At 38.3% G+C, this 23,093-nt stretch overlaps 1 protein-coding gene across 2 annotated transcripts in view; it reads right to left on the bottom strand.

The window, feature by feature from the left end:
• slc44a5b (solute carrier family 44 member 5b) overlaps positions 1-13,441 on the bottom strand; it is a 35,772-nt gene extending 22,331 nt beyond the window's left edge. Inside the window, exon 1 of one of the 2 annotated variants that reach the window (XM_059340918.1) lies at positions 13,266-13,441. In XM_059340918.1, the coding sequence (XP_059196901.1) occupies positions 13,266-13,302 (37 nt within the window). In that variant the 5' untranslated portion in view covers positions 13,303-13,441. The remainder of the gene's footprint in view (positions 1-13,265) is intronic. The other variant, XM_059340917.1, reaches the window with a different exon arrangement.
• Positions 13,442-23,093: the final 9,652 nt, after the last annotated feature.

Below are 23,093 nucleotides of genomic sequence, written 5' to 3'. Positions count from 1 at the left end.
ATAGCATGAGTGGGCCTGTCTCCCATCTGCCCATTTCCCAAACTGATCCTGTCAAGAGACGCACAAGCCAGCCTTGTTTCTAAAAGTGTGAGGAATGAGTACACAGTTCTACGTACATACAAATCATGTCCTGAATTAAACTGTAAAGGTACTGAATGTAACAAGCACAAACCCTATTAATTGGTATTAGCAGATCCAATGAAAAGATCAAAACCAGCAGAAAATCTGTTGCATTGGGGGGGGTGATCTTTCATTACAATGATCATGGCCAGTGTAATTTATTCTGGATACATTTTTGATATCTGGAGAGTAAGTCTCTGTGTTGTGTGAACATCAGTGATCATCTGCAATTACACAGTTCTGCTGATGTGTACTTCAGTCTTTTGAGTCAGAATTTGGTTCAATTAGTCCAAAAACAATTATAACACACACAATCATTACTAAGGTTTACAGAGAATGGTCAGAAAAAGAGAAAATATCCAGTGAGCAGCAGTCTCTGGGCCAAAATTCCTTGTTGATGCCAGAGGTCAGAGGAGAAGATGATACAAAAGGCAACACTAACTCAAATAACATGTCCAACCTTGAAGCTGGCTACAGCAGCAGAAGACCACACTGCCACTTTATGAGGAATACCTAGCTAGCTAATAAAGTGGCCTGTAATATTCTCTTGTCTTTTGTAATGACAGTGCTGGTCAAGCTCAAGCAAAATAATTATATCACCAGAGAATTTAGTTTTTTTTCATCTGATGAAATAAACCAGGAAATGCAACGTGAACTTGTCAATGCCAAATGATGAACTTATTGTGATGTCAATACCAGTCATACGTCCACCTAATGTGTTGGTGGTGTGCATTACATGGCTGTACGGGCTTTCCTTCATCAGCGCATAAAAGGTCAGTGCAAAAATCATGGCAATATCCATTTTATTTTGTGTCTTGTGACAAATTTATCACACATATTATTAATATTCATTGCATCACCCAACCCTTAGTGTGTGGTACATCAGGAATGACATTGTGAACAACAAGTGATATCCATCTGTGTGTAATGAAAGAACTGTGGCTGATTTGTATATGGAAATAAAATAAACAGAGTCAGCTGAAAATATTATTATTAAAAAGAGGACCTCAAGATATAGTCCCACCTGTCAAAGACAGGTTGACTAATTGGTGGTTTTGGTTTTATTAGAGTAAGTTAATTTATCGAATGCTTTTTTCATGATGAATGACTTATTTCCAGGAAAACTATGAACACATCTCAGGTAAACACAGGATTGGTGCTTTTGCATCATTTTTTGTGGAGAAACTCAGTTTTAACAAAAGTGTATGAGTTTTAGTCGAGTCAGTCTTGTTAGTCAAAGTAGTTTTAGAGATTGTATGAGACATTTTGACATTTGCAGATACAGTATACACTAGCTTGGTGATCATAATTCTATCACGTCTGGAGTGGACGCTATTGCAACACTACACAGTGGCAATATGAGAAACCCTGTACTACAACACATACTGTATATGCTTAAAAAAAGAAAAACACACAAAAAAAAAACACTGCAGAGAATAACTGATTCAGCATAGTACAGCCTGGCAGCACCTCCTTATAAACCGCCAGTTACACATCCCATAGTGACTGAGTGAGTTGCCACAATTATCTGGCCATGGTGGAATTCCTTTGTGTTGTAGCAAACAAGATTTCTACAGCCAATCTTTCTGCATGAAGATAAGGTATTAAAAAGCCAGGATGTTATACGCATTTGCATATGTGAAAGCATATATCCTTGCCTGCCTTTTCCCACAGGGATTTCTTTCCAGCCTCGTTACAGCAGTGGTAGTCTGAATGATAGCGATGCCAAATTTATTGGCCAACAGCTAATGTCAGAAAAAATGAGGGGGCAACAGTTTCACTCACCAACAACCCTGGTGTCCTTAAACTGCAGTCAGCAGCAAAATAAATAAATAAATAAATAAAATGCACTGGACCGTAAATGTACCTCAATCTCGTGAGTTGCACATTTCTGTTTTTGTTCATTTTTACAAAGTGTATATTGGAGAGGGGAAAGAATTATGGCAGATGGAGAACGGCATGTGTCAAAGTTTTATGTCAGTTGGTCTCATGACCACATGGGGGTGTGTGCAGCTAGATCATGAGGAAATTCCTTACATGCACTGTAGGTGTGATTAGAACCATTTCAGCTCTTTGTCATAGTGGCAGTGTGAGCTGCTAACCTTAGTTTTATGAGAGGCATGTCCCTTTTTCTTTTGTCCTTGCTGTTAAAAAGCCTATTCTGCAGCCATCTGTTTGGCTGTCATTGAAAGCCACACACTTGAGTTGTGTTTCAAGTCTAAAAATGGGAGATGTTCTGGGTTAAGTGTGTGAATTCTTCAGCCAAGGACACAGTGTCACCAGACCAGGTGCTCACTGCAGCATTTGCAGAGCACTAGCACTGAATAAGAGGATGCTACGCTGTATTTCTATTTAAATGATGTGTCATATAGATTATCCTGTATAAAGATGCACATTTAAACATTCATTTTAAATAGTTTAATGAAATATTGGAGAATGACTAATGCTGCAAACTAACATACTACCATGGGGCAATTAAAGTGTGTCAAATGGCAAAAACCAGGGTCGAGGATCCCAACCTACATTTCAGTTTAACCATGTGAACTAAAAACAGCTCCGTACCACTGTGTACGATGTACTGACAGAGTGAACTTTTCCTCTGTGCTGTGCCTGAAGTTACCTCCAATTGCTTTTATATCCCAGTGGTTGTTGCTACACCAGCAGGCTGCATCACATTAACTCACATCAGAGCTAATTAGAGGTACAGCTGCTGGGGGTGAACAAGATACATAGCTAGCTGCTTGACTGTGCCCAATGTAAGCTGAATTACATGGATTTAAAAATGCTTTCATTGATTCTCCTAGGTGGTGTGAATATTCAAAACCAATGCAGTTTTCTACAGTGCAGGAGCAATTGTGACGTAAACAGGTCAGTCCATATGGTGATTGTAAGTTGAAACAGACTGAGATCAAGGAGAGCCAGTGGTGAGAGGACAGATTGTGGTGCAGTGAGTGTCAGGGAGGGGAGGTTTTTTTTCAGAGTCATGTCAGTGGTTTCTTGATCAGCCTGCTGTTTGGAGTTGTTGGGCCTGCCAGTGTGTCCAGCAAGAGGACCAGCAGGCAGCATGGTCCCCCGCCAACTGGCAAAAAATGAGGACAGTCATTATGTTGATCAAATCCTAGAATACGTAACTGTCAATACAGTATGATGGAGGAAACTCAAAAACAAACATGTGATTGCATACTCTTTAGTAGCAAAAACATGTTACAATATAGTGTACAGCATACTAAAATATACTGGAGGATTATAAACCTCTTCATTCTAACACAATAACATTCAGGTGACAGAGCTGTGCTTATTCAGCAGAGCTAAATTTAGCTGCAGTTCCTACTCACTACATCAGCTTGACTACTTCCACCAGGCTGTTGTACTGTTTTCTCTATCCCACAAACGGATTTCAATGAAGGGTTAAAAGAGAGTGGTGAAAATCATCAGTGATGCCTGGATACCAGCAGACTCTGCATTAGATGACGGCTGTTTAGACTGCACTGCAGTCTGCCAGTGCAAGAGATGAGGGTGGTGGACTGGATGTGTGCTGCTGGCTGTAGTCAGGCTGAAAGAGGGTCTGTAGTCAACAACATTCGGAAAAAGCCTGGCAGGCATTCTACACTGGGAGAGCTAAAATCACTGTTAGCTTCACTAACTGATAGTCTCCTCTTATTGACATAGTGTTGGATAATGCCATCGTGTCCTGCTGTGACAGTAAGATTTACTCATAAAACAACAATGATGGTGGTAATCAAAGGCTCTGAGGCAATGAGGCTGGACAGGGTGAGGAATTACACATCAGGATCAGACAAAGGCTTTGGCAGTAATCTTCACTCCAAAATCCTATTTGCATTTGGGGCAAGTCTTCCATAGCAACAAGATCTATGAATCAATTTACACTCGGTGACAACCTAATACCATAAACTAAGTCTGTGACACACATAAACATTTTGTGATAAAATTCCTTCTTCCAACAGAGGTTTAATAAAAGCTCTCCAAACAGATTGAAAGGGAGTGTGACAATGGCTCAATTTGAAACCCTTACCTCCTGCCGGACAGATTCTGAAGTATGTGCTGAGATTGACTGCTGAGAATCAACTTCAGAGTGTCTGTGCAGGAAGAGAGCCAGATGTAACAACCTAGCCTAGAGTGATAAAGCTTGAGGGAAAGCCACAGAAGCAGTTCATCGCCTTGTATTTCAGAATTTGGGAGGGGACTAAATTGCACACTTATCTCCAGCAGCTCACTTTCTCATAAAGTTAGACTGCTCAGGGATTATGTGCACATGTACTGAGTCAAATATATACTTTCTGTGGAAAGTATCACTGCAGATACTGTGAGATTTGTTAATGTGAGAAGAGAGATAGCCAGCAAATGAAATTGCATCAGTCCACAGTAAATATAGAAATCTGAAATCCAAGTCAAAATATTAAAGGGGACACATTGTGTTTTTTTCAGGTCCATAGTTGTATTTGGGTTTCTATGAGAACATGTTTACATGCTTTAATGTTAAAAAACATATATGTTTTATACTATATGTCCAATTACTGTATTCATGCTCTATTTGAAAGACTTTGTTTTAGCACCTGTCTCTTTAAAGCTGTTGTACACAGAATTCAGAGCATATCTATTGCCTGCATGTGGCTCTCACGTGCCGGTTGCTATTAGCTAACGGTGCTAACACCACAATGAACAGTCCTAAAAATGGCAACAGCGTAGACAGAGCTAACAGTGTAGCCTTAAAGGGAACCTGCAGGGGGTGCTATATTTTACGACACTGTTCATCCGTGAAGGCATTATCAGCAATAACCGCCATACAAGAGTAGTGCAGAGCAGTGTCAAGTGGGACATACACAGGGACTCACCTGCATTAACACACAGCCAACATTTGTTTAATGTTTGTTGTCAACAAAGAACAGAAAAGCTTGGATTAAAACACACAAAGGGAGCATGACTTCATTCTCTGGACACCCTTACTCCGTGATATCTGGACATGTTTAATAGTTGTTTACTGATATATTAAAGTTCTGAATTCAGATTGTAACGGCACAACAATAACAGTACTTTGTACCTTTATATGGTATAGTTGTGACATGACTGCCCTACAGAAGTCCTGACACATGGCTTAAAGGCACAGTTTTTAAATACAGGCTGGAAAAAACTTTTTTCTATCCCGCTTCTACAGCCCCGCTTCAACAGCCCCCCTTCCCAGCGTTTCTCAGCTCGTCTCCATAAACACATCCAGTACACAGACACACCAACACGGGCATACACAGGCACCAGTGTGCCCAGGATCCACTGTCTAACACAGGCCTCTTTCATACCGTGGTCAGGCAAACAGCTCGAACACTGCAGGTGCTCTACATGGGCTGGGTCAGAGGGGGCCATTTGGAAAGGACTTTTTTGTTGTTTTCACTCTGCTGATTCATAAACATTTCCAAGATGTGAAGAGAGTGGAGTGCTCTGAAATTGCACTTCTGTCAAAGCTATGTTGGGCTTAGATCCAGTTTAGATCCAGCTACAAATAAACAAAAAAGAAAAAATAGAAATTTTAAAAATTCAGCATAATGATGTTTCTCAGCAGGGTCGGAACAGCCTGTAAGTCTGAATGCTGTATACAGTATGTTCATTCATATTTGATGAAAGCACTGGATTCTGCCAATCCAGAGAGTAAAGCGACGGTTTGGGGCCTTCCTCTAGTCTGTATTTCAAAATCAGCAGTGTTCAGGTTTCTACTGCTATATTTATGTTTTGCACACGCTACAATGGTAACAAAGCTGCTATAAAGATAAAAGATGCCAGTAAAGCTGTGATAGGATAAGAGACTGGGAGGAGGTCATAAGGTAGTCTGATTCACTGTCAGTGTTTCGTTTCACAGTTGAGTCGGAAAACACACACACACACACACACACACACACACACACACACACACACACACAGAGGAATTTAAAGGGTCATGGGGGGCAGAAATTTACTGGCAAGGTTTCACTTGAGTCAAGCAAGACTCTCACATGCACACACACTAACAATTGGGAACAGCATTGTGGTCATGGAAGTCTCTCACACTCCCCTGAAATGAAAAAAAATGTGGAGTCCCTCGCTGAAACAATCAAAGCAGTTAAAAAGCTCCAGATGGCTCCCCTTTTTTATAATATTAAAAATGAGGAGAGATAATACACACAAACACTCTCCACGTAGCACCAAAACTCCCCTTTCCTCTGCCTTTCTTCTATCGCCCTTCTGGATCCAAAAACATCTTTTCTGCCACGCTCTTATTTCCCCCCTCTGGACGACAGTACAACCTTTAAAGTGCTTGTCTCCTTATTGAGACAAGACAACAACATCCAGCTCTCTGGTTTAGGTTTACTTAACAGAGCCCCTTGGGATCCTCTCAACTATTAGCAGATGTTGGAGGACCAAGTACTTGGTATATCTGGTTTGGTACCCCTCATCAGTGCATGAACAGCGTTTACTGTGCATATTTTCAGAGAGAAGTATAGACACAGTGCTAGCTGACATTCCCTCAAATGCTCAGAATAGTGGGATCCGGGTTGGGATTCGACCCCCAAGAGGGGAGTTAGCATCTGAGTGTGTCAGACGCTGACAGCTAGCCTGCTGCTCCGAGCGGAGAAGTGGCAGTATTGTGGCTGGGGCTTTGTGACCTTGGTTACTTCTTTGGGAGCCTCCAGGCATGTCAGTGGCAGCCCTGTGTTCCTGTGAAACTAGGCTCGCTTCTGCTACTGTAGATCAGTGATGGGCTCAACTGGATTTGGCCTGGATTTATGAAGACTTAAAGATAAGAAGATATCTTGATATCCAAATATGCCAGAATACAAACACCACATACACATTATACACACCTACATATGTATGCATCTACACACTATCATGAATGCACACACAATATACTTTAGACTTATACTCAGCATTCAAGACTTGTCTTAAAGCTCCCACAATTCATTTATCTTAGTCAGGTATAAGTGTGGGTATCCTGAAAGAACCAAGAGAGAGTTAGGCAGATCGCTCTATTAGTATCACAAAAATACTAATTAATCTGCACACAAAACAGATTACTGTACATAATCTCGCCCTGTAGGCAGATTTATTTGCATGTTTCAGGAAAAATAATTTTCTACATTCTGTACTGGACTAAATTACTGATTACGATGGGGATTTTTTGCCGGGTATGTAACACCGAAATCCTCCTCGCTTTGCACATCAAAGTTTTATGTTTTATGTTAGGAATGATGCAACTGAACCCAGAGCCCCACAAAACTGCTATTGCACATTTCATGGTGAATCAGTTCACTATCACAACTCACAGCGAGCAGTTTGTGCTGGAAAAAGCTGGTAAACGGTTGATACAAATAGAATTCAAGTGGGTTCAGATTGGCCTTAAAATGTACGAAAGATGTGGATGTTGTCACTGTGATGCCACCGATTGGTTGAGTGGATTACTGTTTTAAAGCCTCAAGTTTGGCATTTTGGTCAGTGCCATCTTGTTTTTTTGGAACCAGTGCACATGCTAAATGGATATGGTAGCCGGGAGGACGCTTCATCAGCTGTTAGTATTACTAGCTTGGTTAGCAAGGTGCATTCATAATTTAAAATGACCTGCTGGCTTCTTTGTGTATTTAAGTACACCCTAATGCTGAACTAGGCCTGATATGGATGCTTGATATTGATGCTTGATATTGATATTGAAGTGTGTCACAGATTTGAAATCTTGTAGAAATAAATGTTAATGCAATTCATGTAATTTAATGACTCCCTCACACCAGTTACAAATCAGATTTCATGAACCAAGTAGGAATGCAATGTTTTGCTTTAGCCTTAAGGTATATTACTTCCTGTCTGTGTTATTCAATAGAAAAACCCCTTAACCTTTGCCTTTCAACAGTCTGCACACGTCAAACTCAGATCAGCTTCAAAGACAATAAAACCCTGAAAGTAAATCTACAAAGTGCAACAGGAGGCCCTCACTTGTGCAGAAAAAGTTGTTTACAACATCAGAACATCATGTCTCTTTTTTTTTTTTTTAGAATAATGATTCATTTGTTTCAATCACGCTAGCTGCATCATTTAGCACATTAAACCTATCAAAAGTAATTTCAAGTCTCACTGTGCACCTGAGACTTAAAACCTACGTGCCTAGCATGAACATGGTTGCATTTCTCACTTATTTTCCAATGTATCTTTGGCTTGTGTTTCATAAATCATTGTCTATGTCACTTAGCCTTCTAGTCATAAACAAACACTGACTATATTTGTGCTGCAAATTGGAAATTTAAAGTCTCCTTGCCAGAAAGCCTCTTCACAGTTAAATGTTCCATTTTCACAGACTCAAACAAATCGTCATCCAGTACTGCGCAGAAGTGACTCTGAAATTATTTACTCACTCACTCTATCACTAGTTTGAATAATATACTTCAGAATTCCAGGCACTGACATAGCTATCTCTTGAGAAAAGACACATGAAATTAGTAGCGAAAAGAACATAACCTTGTTAAAAATAATGAGCAGATATGCCATAAAGACTAATAAAATGTGTAGGAGCACTACGGACTGGGCAACGGTCTTCATTTGAGAAGAGTATTTGCAGAGGACAGTGACACTTAAAAAGCCCATAATAGCACTTAGTCCTGGGTGCAAAATGGGCCATTTGAGCCACAACCTTCTCTGACTGCAATTTCACAGGAAGAGGCTGTGAATGTTTGATTCTAAACCAAGGCTCCCAGCTTTCTGTCAAGAGTCTGCATTGACTCCGTATAAAAATGCAGCGTTTAGGGAAGCCGCCCATGCGAGAAATTTGTTAATTAACAGTGTGCCCGACTCAACACTTTCTGTGGTGAATGGAACTCATATCTAAATTGTTACTTACAAACCTGTCACAGAATGATTATGAGCTATTTTTCTAGTTTTCTGACTGACTGAACATTTCAGCTGTAGGCCTACAGTACAAGCCCACTGAACGCTTGCTACATAGTTAGAAACATTATATAATATACTAGCCTAAAGAGAGCACTTCAATGCAGGATGTAGAGCAAGTGAAGAATTGCTGAATGTGAATGATAGGGTGGCTGGTAGTTCAACCATCTACTAAAACATGGCACACTTTTTAGTGCTCATTTATTCTTTGATGCTTTTTATGAGGGAACTTGCAATTTATGTTCACTACAAGAAAAAGGCAAATTTACATTTGATTAAAAAAAGTTGGGATACTGTGGAAAATAATAATAAAAACAGAATGCAATGATTTGCAAACTGTTGTTGTTGTTGTTTTAAATAGGGTTGGAGGTTACAATTCAATAATAATGTGGAATGGGATTATGACAATCCCTCATCCTGCCTTATCTACCTCTGCTTCAGTTATTGATTTCCTACATTTACCAGAACTGTAACCATCAAGAGAGTGGGCGGGTTTCCTGTTGAGAAAAAAAACTGTGAGAACACTAGCACTTCTTCCACAAAACATGCCTTGTGGCTAGTGTTCATAACAAAACTGATGTCTCTGGTTTTTCTTTTTCTTCTTGTGTGACATTGGAGTGTCACTGCAATGTGGCAAGTCTATAAAAAAACAACATCTCCCTTGATTCTCCGGAACTGACATCAGAATAAACTAACACACAGTTTAGTTACATTGACAAGATCTATCCAAGAAGCTGAACTGGAAATAATGCATTGGATAGAATTATCCACTTTATCCTTTGGAACAAGAGAGAAACACTAAAGAAAGCCAGACATAGAGGGTAGAATACCAGCACCAACCAATGGGATTTCCATTACTATGCACTCCACATTTAGTCCATATTTTTGAATGCAGCAAAACATTAGCTGCCAATTTAAATTGACAACACTAAGAGTTCTCATTTCAGTTGTGAGACCAAAACACTCTGAACTGCTCTTTTGCTAAGCTAGCTGATGGGACAAAAGCATCAGGGAGCCAATAACATAAAGCAGCTGACCTAAACACAGGGAGGCCCTATAACTCCATCCCATGCTGTACTAGCTGGGTCATTGGATGCGGTTAGGCAAAATTATGTTCTTAATTAAACTGTCTTAATATATTCTATGTAATTCTCTGGAGAGTAGCGCTTGAGTTGAAGCAATAGAAGATAAGACAGGTATAGATAGCAGCTGTAATGATGCAAACACTGTATGTAATGTATGATACAGAGGCTCTAATTTCTGTTTTACTTCAAACTTGCACTAAGCTGTTTACTCACAACATTTTACACATGATCTCTAGTGTCAGGTTTATGGTGATAGGGCTTGAAGGCTCCTGTAGTGAGCCACAAGTCTGCTGAGAGCAGTGAGAATCAACTACAGATGACAGGTTGCAGTCATGATTGGCAGAGTGCTGTAGTCATGAAGTCTGGGGGACACACAGGGTCAGCATGTGAGGAAATAACAGCAAGAAACAGAAGCTTTTCCCTATCAAGAACTGTCAGGAGCAGACTTAACAATGCCTGTGTTCTTCTAAAACTGTAAGCTACTGTATCTAAGGATCAATCCTCCTTAACATTCATGTCACAGTCATTTTAGTTGTAATTATTACAACAATTATTACACACAGCTTGGACAGGGTTGGATGATACGATGCATTTGTAGCAGATAATGTTGTGGAGGGCTTTGCTGACACTGATAAGCACAACTTGAAAAAGTTAATAATTATATAAAGTTCTGTGTTATAGCTGGGTTGGACTGATTAGCTGATCATGCCTTTGGTTTACCTTTGGCTCTTGGTGATTATAAGATTGGTCATATCTACACTGATCCAAAGACGTCACTCTTTGACTACAGCTGATCTGTAATCTTAAATAACATTTTATATTTTTAGGACCTTTTTTAGGTAATGTTTTTGTGAAAAAATGTTTCATTGAAAAGAGACATTTATTGCCCTGTCAATGTGATGAATCACTAAGTCTGGGTTTCAATAGCTAGATAGTTTCCCATGATAGCCTTGGAGTAGCCTGAGAGCAGCTGTACACTGACAACAAAAATACAATTGTTAAAGAAGCATTAAATATTTATTTGTAAATAATTAAATTAAAGATTTCTAAACATAGGGTGGATATTTATAGCTGCAGAAGTGTTAATACTGGTATCCAACTTCAAGAAGCCACCAGTATGGTAAAAAATCTCCACTGTTAGAGATTCTTTGTTTCCAAGGAAAGACATTGTGTGGCATCTGGTGGTGATAAAGGATTAAATTGCTTTGATAAACAACATGATCACTAAGGCAGGCTAATGGACAGAAAATCTGCCCACGTATTAAATATATCCATACGCCTGGAGCAGCTAAAACACCACTTGGAGACAATAAATCCTTTGTTATCAAAACCATTCACAGAGGACATTGCTTTTAATCTCCATTACTAAATGCACTGCAATTGTTACAATGTTGTAATTATCCTAAATGTGGGTGAGAAGAGAAGGAGGAAAGTGAATATAAGACTTATTGTTGTTAATAGTCTCCTACACTTTTTTTTACACATGTAAAAAATGCAAGGCAAAAAAAAAATCACACCGCAGGACTTAACTAAGGCTGCGGATCATTTTTGAGCCAATGTAGGGTGGGAAATAAGAACTCTAAAAAGGCATAAGGCTACTCATGTAAACAACTGTTTAGAAAAAATAAAAAACAGTCACAGTTACTGCTTGTATGATGTCAACCTTTAAATAGCCAACTGATTGAATATGGGCTACTATATGTAAGCCAGGGATGGGCAACCGGAGGCCCGGGGGCTGCTTACGGCCCGCACCCTCACTTGAAGTGGCCCTCAGTACAACTACATGCATTTGAGCATGAAATCTTAAAAGTGCAGTGTAAAAATGCACAGAATTACTGCTTGCAATTAATGTTGGTCTGCTGTTCTGGCACTGAAAAAAAAAAATCACAGTAAGTGGTTATTTTTTATTTGCTTCAACCCTTTTATATTCCTATTTATACTGTCATACATGCAATTGAGCATGAAAGTTTCATCATACCTGGTTAAGTACACGGTCCTATATGTGGCCCTGTGGTAGTGCCCCCTCCAGCATTTAAGTTGCCCATCCCTGATGTAAGCTAACGTTCCTGTAAACTACTGAAAGAGGTCATTCATGCTAAAAAAAAAAAAAAAAAGAAAAAAAAAAAGAAATAGAGTTGAAACAATAAACGCCTGTCTATTGATCGATTATGAGAAAATGGACATTTTTGATAATCAGATGTTTGTTTTCCAGGTAACGCGAAGGATACGGGTAATTCTCGTTGGGCTACTTTTCCAAACGCAGTTAAATAACCATTTAAACGTTATTACACCCTGAATGCAAACATGACATGCCACATCAATTATCGTTCAAGTCTCCAATTCCAGTTCCTCAGTGTTGAGGATAAACGCCAGCTAGCTGCTTTTCTTTGTCTTAAACTGAATATGGTGCTACAACAAAACAAAGACATCTGATGGCATCTTTAAGAAACAGTGATCAACACGATATGTTGACAGTTTATAGCTAAAAACGTGACAAATCTGTTAATCCAGAAAATAGTCGACATACTAATTGATAAAGGAAATCATGTAATATTGTGTTGTCAAACACAGTAAAATATATCTGCGTTTACAACAAAGACCAAGTGAAAACAAGTGGAAGAGGAAAGTGATAAGACTCAATCGTCTCCTATTGTGATGACTTTCACACCAGGTAAACAGCACAAAGCCAAAAAATATCATTTCACTGGAGTTAACTATCGTTAGGTAACGTTAAGTTAACACTTAACGTTCTAGAATTACAGAATAACACTTAACGTTCTAGAATTATAGAATAACACTTAACGTTCTAGAATTACCCGTAACGTTAAGTTAACACTTAACGCTACGGGTAATTCTAGAAACACACAAAAAGACGTTAGGCTACTTGTTCGAACGTTAAATGGCCGTTTAAAACCGTTATTTAACGTTAACCGTTACCCGTCACTGCGTATTTGATGTCAACCATCAAATAACCTTAAATAGTTAGCAACTGACAATGTAAGCTAGCATAACGTCCCCGTAAATCACAGAAATATCTTAAATACCACTCAGGCTCTAGGACATACCGTTGTATCCTGCTGTCATAACGAGACACAGTACAGAGAAAAATATCTTGGTGTTTACAACAAAGACGAGCCGACTCACCGTAGTAAGAGGAGGGAATGTCCGTCTTTCTAGCCATGGCACTTAGCAGGACAAACGCAGCGTCGTCTTGGTTTCTGAGACCGCATATGAGAGTGGAGGTGAACCGCGGTTATTTTAGTGGTCCCGTCGAGAAATAAACAGAGGAACCTGGAGAGGTCTCGAGCTCCTGGAGGATGCTGCTTCGGCCACGCAGCTGAGCGTCAGTCGTGTTTACAGCGCGACGTCATTAATTATTCCAAAACGGTGTTAAAGGGGCCGCGCGCCGTGGCTGCTGCTGCTGCTGCTGGATGTCCTGTTTCCCTTTGTTAGGATGTGATTTAACCCTCTGGAGCAGGGATGGGCAACTGGAGGCCCGGGGGCCGCATGCGGCCCGCACCCTCACTTGAAGTGGCCCTCAGTACAACTACATGCATTTGAGCATGAAATCTTAAAAGTGCAGTGTAAAAATGCACAAAATTACTTCTTGCAATTAATGTTGTTCTGCTGTTCTTGTAATGAAAAAAAAAAGAAAGAAATCACAGTCAGTGGTTATTTTTTATTTGCCTCAAACCTTTTGTATTCATATTTATACTGTTAAACGTGCATTTGAGCATGAAATATGTTAAGTTACTGCACTGTAAACATATTTAAAACTGCAGTTTCATCATATCTGGTTAAGTGTACGGTCCTATATGTTGCCCATCCCTGCTCTGGAGTCACCAAAAGCACCAAAGCATGACTTCTTCGTCACATCCAGATGTAAAAACAAAGCAGCGTTGAGCCCTACTGTAAATTTATCTCTAAAGTTCAAGACAAAATTACCAAACCCCACAGAAGACACAACATGACCAAAAAAGACACAAAATGACCAAAAAAGACACAAAATGACAAAAAAAACAGAGAAGAAGACACAAAATGAAAAAAAAAGACACAAAAAGACACAAAATGACACAAAATGAGCAAAAAACACATAGAAGAAGAGAAAATGACTAAACAAGACACAAAATAACAAAAAAAAGACACAACAAAAGACACAAAATGACCAAAATTGTTACGCCAAACACACAAGACACAAATAAAAAAGAGTCACACTAGAATAAAAACCAAAGTTGGATCACACCCAATCACAAGATCACATTTATGTTGGTTTCTTTTTGTTTCAAAATGTTGATCCAGTAAGTCAGAATTTAAAAAATCAATTATTATTAGGTCATATAGGTGAGGTTGTGCTGGAAAAAAAATACCAACATGGCATTTAAACATTTTTTAAGTGGTGTATACAGGCAGGGTGGAAAGGATTCAAAAATGGACATGACCCAAGACTCCATAGAGTTAATTAAAGCACAACCGTTTAATGCTAGTTTAATGCAGTTAGTCCACTGGAATTATGATCTAATCAATGATGCTACAAAGCAGTGAGATTAGTACATTGCCTGTGTCTGCAAATAGAGTGGCGATTTCCCGCTTGCTTTTTTTTAAAGGTTGATTAATAATACAACCACTATTGCAGGTAGTATTTTTAGGAGGCAGTGACATCTCTGTCCACACTAAGGCGTCCGGTGGAGAAACACTGACCTCAGCTGGGTTTTCTGGGACATTGCAAATACTTCTCTCTCTCTGCCAATGTGAACAGTGGCGTAAATGTATCTTTTATCTCCTGACATGGTGTTTGAAAGGGTTTCTACTTATTTTTGGCTGATTGGTTTGAAGTTGAGGGGATCGACGTTGGCATCACGTAACGTCACCAAATTTCAAGAACAAATAATAATTACAAATGTGTTACTCCTTCAATCCTTGCAAAGTATTTACTTCAAGACCCCCAAAGTGATACTAGCCTATGTCTACATTAAGCTGTCTAAGTCAGTATTTTATGAATTACATACCGTGGAGGCCGATTTAAAAAAAAAAAAATCTGTACAGAAGTCTGAAGCAGAGAGAAAAATAATTGTTTACACATTTAACTGGCTTAATATGGACATATTCTGAACCAGACACAAAATATATTTTAAAAAACATCTATTTTCTTCTTTTGTTTTTGTACCAGTTTTGCATCTCCTAGTAGTGGTTTTGTGTCTGTCATCATTTGTGTGTCTGTCTGTTTGTGTTTGTAGTAATCTTGTGTGTCTCTTAGTAGTAATAATGTTTCTTTGTAACCATTTTGTTTCTCTTTGTGTTTATTTGATTGACTTTCTGACAATAATTATTCATAAAAGCCACTTCAAACAGAAGCTCTGGTGCACACAGTTGTCTATCGTTGGATAATTTACAAAAACGATACATCACAGTTTGCATGAAAATGGAGTCCCAGAAAACAATAACTCTCAATAAGAGATCTAAAATACAGTATTTTAATATCCTCTTTCCACATATGTCTTCACAGACAGACACACATTGATGATTGTGTGATTATTTTGGAGTCCACTATAGTAACTATGACCAGGACGTGGCAGCAGAGACTGAAAGTTATGCCCAATATCTGGTGGATACAAGAGCTTTAGGGTAAAATTTTCACACAGTATCAACAAAGTAAGATGAAGAAAGAAGCCTGTTTAATCTGTGACAGGTGAAGCCAAGAGGATTCAACCTGGATGCTACCTGAATATTAATTGCACATTGCCAAACATTATCCCTTTTTAACGTCAGGTTATATAAAACGTTAATATTTTATGCATTTTAATGTAAGATGAGATTAGAAATGGGACAGGAAATTTGTATTACACACTGACATCTAAAAAGTGATATCTCCCTTAGTGCCTGGATGAAAGTAATGAGATCTCAGGCTGCCAAAGGCCAGTCATTAAGAAGGGATTGACTTGTGCAGGACAGATCATATGTTGATGTGGCAGGATCGCTGCCAGTGGCACATAGACACAATCAGGATCACATTATTGCCAAGTGCAGAACAATTTGTCTTGGTGAAACAGGCCTACAACAGTTTTCAACCGTTTTATGGCTGAGAACTGGTCCTATAGATTTACATCAGTGGTGTGTCTGATATGAAAGGCTGTGAGGCATCACACAGGGAAAAAGACACTGACAACATAGTATGGGCAGCAGATGCAGTAAAGGATTGTCTCTCAGTCCTACTGTAGGTTGTTCATGGAATATGTAAGGTATCTTTTGAACTTCAGTTGATCGATGTCTGATGCAGTCGGGTTTTGATGCTATGAATAGAACAATACAGCAACACAGCCAGATGGACCCTCGATTTTTATAGCTCAGATGGAAACATACTGCCTGCTCCTGTGTGCAGTCATACATTATTAGAAGGGAATAGTTTGTTATGTCTTAATATGTGCAAACCTACAATAATTAATTGTCAGTTAAAGGAGAAAGGAGGTTAACACAGTTGGAAAACTTGTTATCTAGCCAACTAATTTCCTTCTTTTTATGTTACAATATCAAGCAAAGAATAAAATCATTGCCAGCCAGCAGTGGGAAGGCTCACTGATCATGCAAGGACTGTACAAGGACAATGACACATTTCATAGGTGAATAGTACTCCCCTCTAAGAATAACTCTATTTTCCAGAGTCGCCAGCCCATCTGCTTGTCATTCAGCGAAAATGACGGATGCCAACAGCTTGCTAATTACATAATCGAGAGGGTACACAACAGATGCAGTCACATTTTGTGCTGGTTTGGTTTAGCAGTCTCTTTCCACTTTCGGAAACAAAAGAGAATTTCTTTCTCTGCGGCAGTTGTCCTTTTGCAGTTTAGATAGTGAGTGATTTGTTGTTGTTTTTTTATAATCAGAGGCAGAAGGAGATGCTCTCAACACAATCACCCTTTTTCTTTTCCATTCAGTGCTAACAATTGCTGCAGTTGCAATCAACCCTGCTGACTCCTAAAAATTGAAATCCCCCCCAAGTCCCACCATTCAATGAAGTGATTCAGTAACGCTGTACAGCATCACTGCATAAATGAGCAACAGAGATACAGAGTGCACTAGGTGATTGGAGGTCTTTTTCTCTTTTTTTTCAATCAATTGGATAAACACAACACTTCTGAGAAATATTGGGTAACAGTAAATTGCATCTGTGATTGGTAGGGATGCCAGCCGATGAGTCAATGATCTGTCTCTAAGCAGAGATAATTTGCAAGAGAATGAAAATGTTTTATCTTTTCAACCTGAATGCAGGACATAAAGCACCGCATTTTATGTGCATAGTGATTTATAATGGTATTACAGTTAGATTGATGCATAATGATCATTAAGCTGATATTGTCCTAGTAATAGAGGTAAGTCCAGTTATTGCTCTCTCTAGCTTGTATTAACAGTCTGTGAACCCTCTGTTAACATCTATCATTTACAGTGGTGAAATGTAACTAAGTGTACTTGAGTACAATTTTGAGGTACATGTACTTTACTTGAGTATTTCCATTGTATGTACATTTCTAATTCTAGTCTGCTACATTTTGAGGCAAATATTGTACTTTTTACTCCACTACATTAAGCTGCCAGCTTTAGTTACTTTTCAGGTCAAGATTTAAAATGAAAGACATGATCAAGTTAAAGGGATTATGCTGCTTTGTATTTTTAACCACATAGCAGTATATTAAGTATTCAAAATAAGCCCTACCTTTACAAAAATAAAACACTGCTTATATAAATACTTCAATTCAAATAATTGTATAATATATTTAGAATATGTAAAACAATCTAATTTGGTCCATTCTGCATAATGAGTACTTTTACTTTTGATACTTGTAGTACATTTTGATGCTGATACTTATGTACTTTTACTTTAGTAAGTTCTGAATACAGGGTAATGGAGTAATTTCACTGCATGGTATTAGTACTTTTACTTAAGTAAGGGATCTGAATACTTCTTCCACCATTAATCAGTTTTCGCTCTAGTTTATGTGCCAAAACAAACAGTTGTAGGTATAGGTTCAGTATGGACATGGCCCAGTATAATATGTATTGTGCCCACTATAACAGCACTTTAACATCAACAGCTTTGTAAGCTGGGAATGCGCACACAGTCCCTTGACTTTTTAGTATCAGCTTAATTTCTTTACTGCCACCCGGAGGCATCTACTCTTCAAGCTGGGGACATTATAATGAGTAAAAAACAAACAGCTTTTGGCACAGCAAACAGGTGCAAACAAAGCAGATTATTTCACACTTGCATTGTATTTGGCCCAGCATAGGCAGACAGCCGTCTGGCGCCTTGCTGGATAGGAGGTTTCGAGTTAATTAAAAAAGGGGATTGTTCCACAGACATTTTTCTTGCTTGTGTGTGTGTGTTGCATGTTCCTCCCCAGAGTTGTGTTTTTGAGATGCGTTTGAGACCCCCGGGACACCTCTAATCAAAACACACAGACCGCAAGCCTCCTAATCCTCTGAATTCACAATGATGAGGCGCTGCTCCTCAGTGATACAGATCATTTGCTGATTAAAATTATTCTAACAATGATATGGCCATATGGAAAACAGAAGACATTAAAAACAGAGTGAAGGTAATAAACTGCATATGTTTTTGGAATAATGTTTCCAACACAATAGTTTCAAGAGGTACCCTAACACAGATCCAAACAGAGCAGTGAGTCATTACATATTTCCATCAAAACACCAGACACACACACACACACACACACACACACACACACACGCACGCACGCACGCACACACACACACACACACACACACACACACACACACACACACACACACACACACACACACACACACACTGTCATGGCTGGTATCAAAAAGGTATTGATCGCTGTCAAACCAACAAATGAGTGGGCTCCATAACATGCTCTATTGTTCTAAGGGTATTAGAAGATAAATTAAAGACCACAGATGATCAAATCGTTATACATGAGACACCAAACATTTGAAGAATTACACTCATCTAGCTTTTTTTTCACACTCAGATTCTAATAGTTATAGTCAGTTTTGTTAATATTGTTTCTTTTGACTTCCCCAGTGCAGCATATGTTTTATACAATCTGTGCATACATGCTTTTTATTCTCTTCAGACAATAAGATAGAGATCCATTCTTTTCATTCGAATAACTTTCTATTATAGTTATGGTACATGTATTTTGGAGGTGTTTGCCAATATTTTTTGGCCTGTGACCATAGACTGTATTAAAAAAACTGGACATAGTCAGTGTGATGTCAGCTATCAGTTTGTGGACGCACATTTTTAAGACTGGAGTTTGGCAGGCTGACACCAACTTGCTTTTTTAGTGCCAGAAGAGATCATATTTTGAAGAGAGGGCAGAGTGGGGGAGGAGGATGCTAAGTTACCAGCTATATTAGTTTGTCTTGCTTCATATTGTATGGGATCATATTGTATTATAGCAAAAAATGCATTGCATTATAATATGTTGTGTTGTCATCTTGTAGCATATCATGTTCCATTTGAATCCTTGTAGGAAGCTAATTAATCTTAAAAGACTATTGTTCCAACTTGTGTAAATCTAGGCCAGGAACATCAAATCAAAGACGTGCTGTTCCCACTGTAGCCTTTCAGTAGGCTACCCTGGTTTCTCTTCCAGCATCTGGTCTGGCTGCGATTTTGTGGTGTTTTTCAGATACATTTCTTATTAATTCCCATGAAGCCGACAGATGCATTTCAGTTCATGAAAGTGAGACTTGCTGAGGAATGACAAGAACATGAAAGACACATTAGAAAATGAATGCAATGATTCCAGCTCAGAGGGCGTCTATAAAAAGACTCATTCCCCATTTCCCAGCTCCTCCTGACTAGATTACAGCCTCCAGCAAATATAACTCCCATGAGGAGCGTTAGCTGCTCAGGTTGCCGTGACAAATGAGTGAAATGGTTCCCTGTCCTTAACTGGGATGTCCCCAAATCAGCTTAAATGACAAAAATGGTGATGCATTATCACTAACACCTGTAAAAGAACTGATGTAATCTTAGTGTAACGTTTAGCGACATTCAATACAATGATAAAATAAGGCAACTACATAAATATTCCCTCAACATATTTCTGAACACTGTTACCATTTAGAACTACTGTAACATATGGTTAGGGCTTATACTGAGTAGCAATAGACTCCATCTGACCTACCTACTAACAGCTGTCACTCATACAAAACGCATCTCATGTTGACCTTTAAAATAAATATCAGCCGGTGAATCACTGCTACTAAAGTGAAATTTGCTTTTATCATCATGTAACCCAAGAAATCTAAGACACTGTCAATATGAGAGAGTGCACTGAAATGTCTGTTTCTGAGTTTTATTTCTTATTTCAATTATTAAATCAAATATCCTTCATCAGAACACACATTGCAACAAAGTCCATTCATAGATTTCTGTCTGTCAGTGGGCACCTTTGTAGTCACAATACAATCAGTAGAAATGTGCACAAATATATCAAAAAGTATCTTGTCATTAATTACAAATACCTGCTCATCAAATGTATGAAAATAATTACACATTGAAATTGAAAGTATAAAAAAAAAAAGGATTAATTAATATACTAGGAATTTGTTACTTGAATACAAAAACGCATTCTATACAAACTGAGATTATCACATTTAGTAGTAGAAATGTAGGCTAGTAGCCTCAATATAATATTTGTCTGATCTGATCATGAGCCCTGCAATTTTCTTACGTCATAGATCTCAAGTGGCCAATCTTGGGGACAGACATGCGGAGAGAGGGCGGCTGCCCCTTTGCCCCAAAGTGCCCTTTTATCAAGTGTTTAATCGTTTTTTTAGTGTGTAATTTAATTGTAATTTATATTGTGTGAAAGCCCACCCGTGCGCCTTTATTCAATTCAATTCAATTCAATTCAATTGGCTTTATTGGCATGACATAACAATGTATATATTGCCAAAGCAAGCATCAGAAAAAAAGATAACAAGATAAGGAAAGCAATATTTACAATAAATTATTATAATTCTGTTATTCATTTTAGATGAAAAGAAAAACTAATAACAATAAAAGAAAGCAATATTTACAATCATTGAATTACAATCAACATATAATTTATACAATCTAACTGTCCCAGCAAAAAAAAAGAAGAAAAAATAAAATAAAAAATAAAAACAAAACAACCAACAGCTGTGTGTCACTGGCTGTCTCTCAGTGTGTGACAGGCAGAATTATTAATAATTTAGCTAATATTAATAAAAACTTATTAATAAAAAATAAAAATTATTAATAATTTAGCTAATATTAAAATGACGTGGCCGCTGTCACTTAGTTTACGTCACATGATGACCTGCGGCAGGTGAAAGTTCATTACGTGACGTGACCTCCGTTTCGCTTATTTTCAGCTGTGACGCAGGACGCTGCAGACACACAGCAGGAACATTTAGCTGGTGAGTTTGTGTGAGTAATTATGTTATTATATATTATTTTATTTACAGCCTGAGCGTTACGCAGCGCCATTATGCGGCATAATATGCTGCTTCTTCTGCTCACAGTGACGCTCACCTGTGTTTAACTCCGCTGTGCAGTGGTTGATGTTGTGGTTATTATGTGCTGTGCTCGGTTAAAGTTGTTGTGTTGCTGCTGCTGATGTAACAGTGAGCAGGGACACAGTCTGCAGAACTCTGTGAGCAGTTGAATGAGTTTGTGCAGGTCTGCTAGCCAGTGGTGGAAAGTAACTAAGTACATTTACTCAAGTACTGTACTTAAGTACAATTTTGAGGTACTTGTACTTTACTTGAGTATTTCCATTTTATGTCACTTTATACTTCTACTTCACTACATTTTGAGGCAAATATTGTACTTTTTACTCCACTACATTAAAAAAACAAAATAAAAAACACAATAAATTTAGGAGATTAGACACTTTTTAAAATAAACCTCATAACAGTATATTAAGTAGTCAATATGAGCCCTACCTTGAGAATATTAAAACGCTGTATACATAAATGCATCAATAATAATAATCTAATATAATATTTGGAATATATATATTAAAAAAACTAACTGGCTCCATGCTGCATAACGAGTACTTTTACTTTTGATACTTTAAGTACATTTTGATGCTGATACTTTTGTACTTTCACTTAAGTATATTTTGAATGCAGGACTTTTACTTGTAGTGGAGTAATTTCACATTGTGGTATTAGTACTTTTACTTAAGTAAGGGATCTGAATACTTTTTCCACCTCTGCTGCTAGCAGCTCTGAGGACTTTGGTCATCCTCGATTTAGTTGAAAGGCAACTAGAGAGAGCTGTGAAGCAGAGAGGCCACTGTGGTGCTCTGGTTCATTCAGATGACAGCAAGACTGGACATTTAGCAGATTCCCCTTTCAGAGCGACACATATAAGTGCAGTGGGGCAAGTCAGTGTCAAAGATCCAACTCCAACTTTACAAGCAACCAATTGAACAAGTGCAAAACTCACAAAACACGAGTATGATACAGTAAAAAAATGTACATGAGAAAAAGAAGCAGCCCCCTTCTCTTCGCCACAATACCAACAACAACTTCAAAAGGTATTCTTCTTTGTCTACCCTCTATCACTACACATCAGGGGAAGACAAATGAAATATAGTCGTTCACAATAAGGGCATTGCTGGACCTGACAGAATGATTAGCTGAAGTTTTTCTTCAACAGTTATAACCCGAAGCTAAAAACATCTTATTTGAATAGAAAATGCCATATTAAATAATTTATTTTAAGCATTTTAAATACACAAATTCAAGCTTTTGTTACAAGTTAATATTAACATTATTTTTTCTGTCCGGCAAATTATAAATGACACTCAAAAGTGATTAAATATTTAATTGAAATACTGCATTATACATTACAGTACAAATGTAACACAGGGAATGTACAATCAAAGTAAAGATTGCATTGTACAGCAAATAAGAGTGAATGGAGTTAATTCATGTAATTTAGGA

This window comes from Centropristis striata, chromosome 9 (assembly GCF_030273125.1).
Source record: "Centropristis striata isolate RG_2023a ecotype Rhode Island chromosome 9, C.striata_1.0, whole genome shotgun sequence".
Taxonomy (NCBI): domain Eukaryota; kingdom Metazoa; phylum Chordata; class Actinopteri; order Perciformes; family Serranidae; genus Centropristis; species Centropristis striata.
Note: the sequence above shows the minus strand (reverse complement) of the source record. Positions and strands in the feature narration are given on the sequence as shown.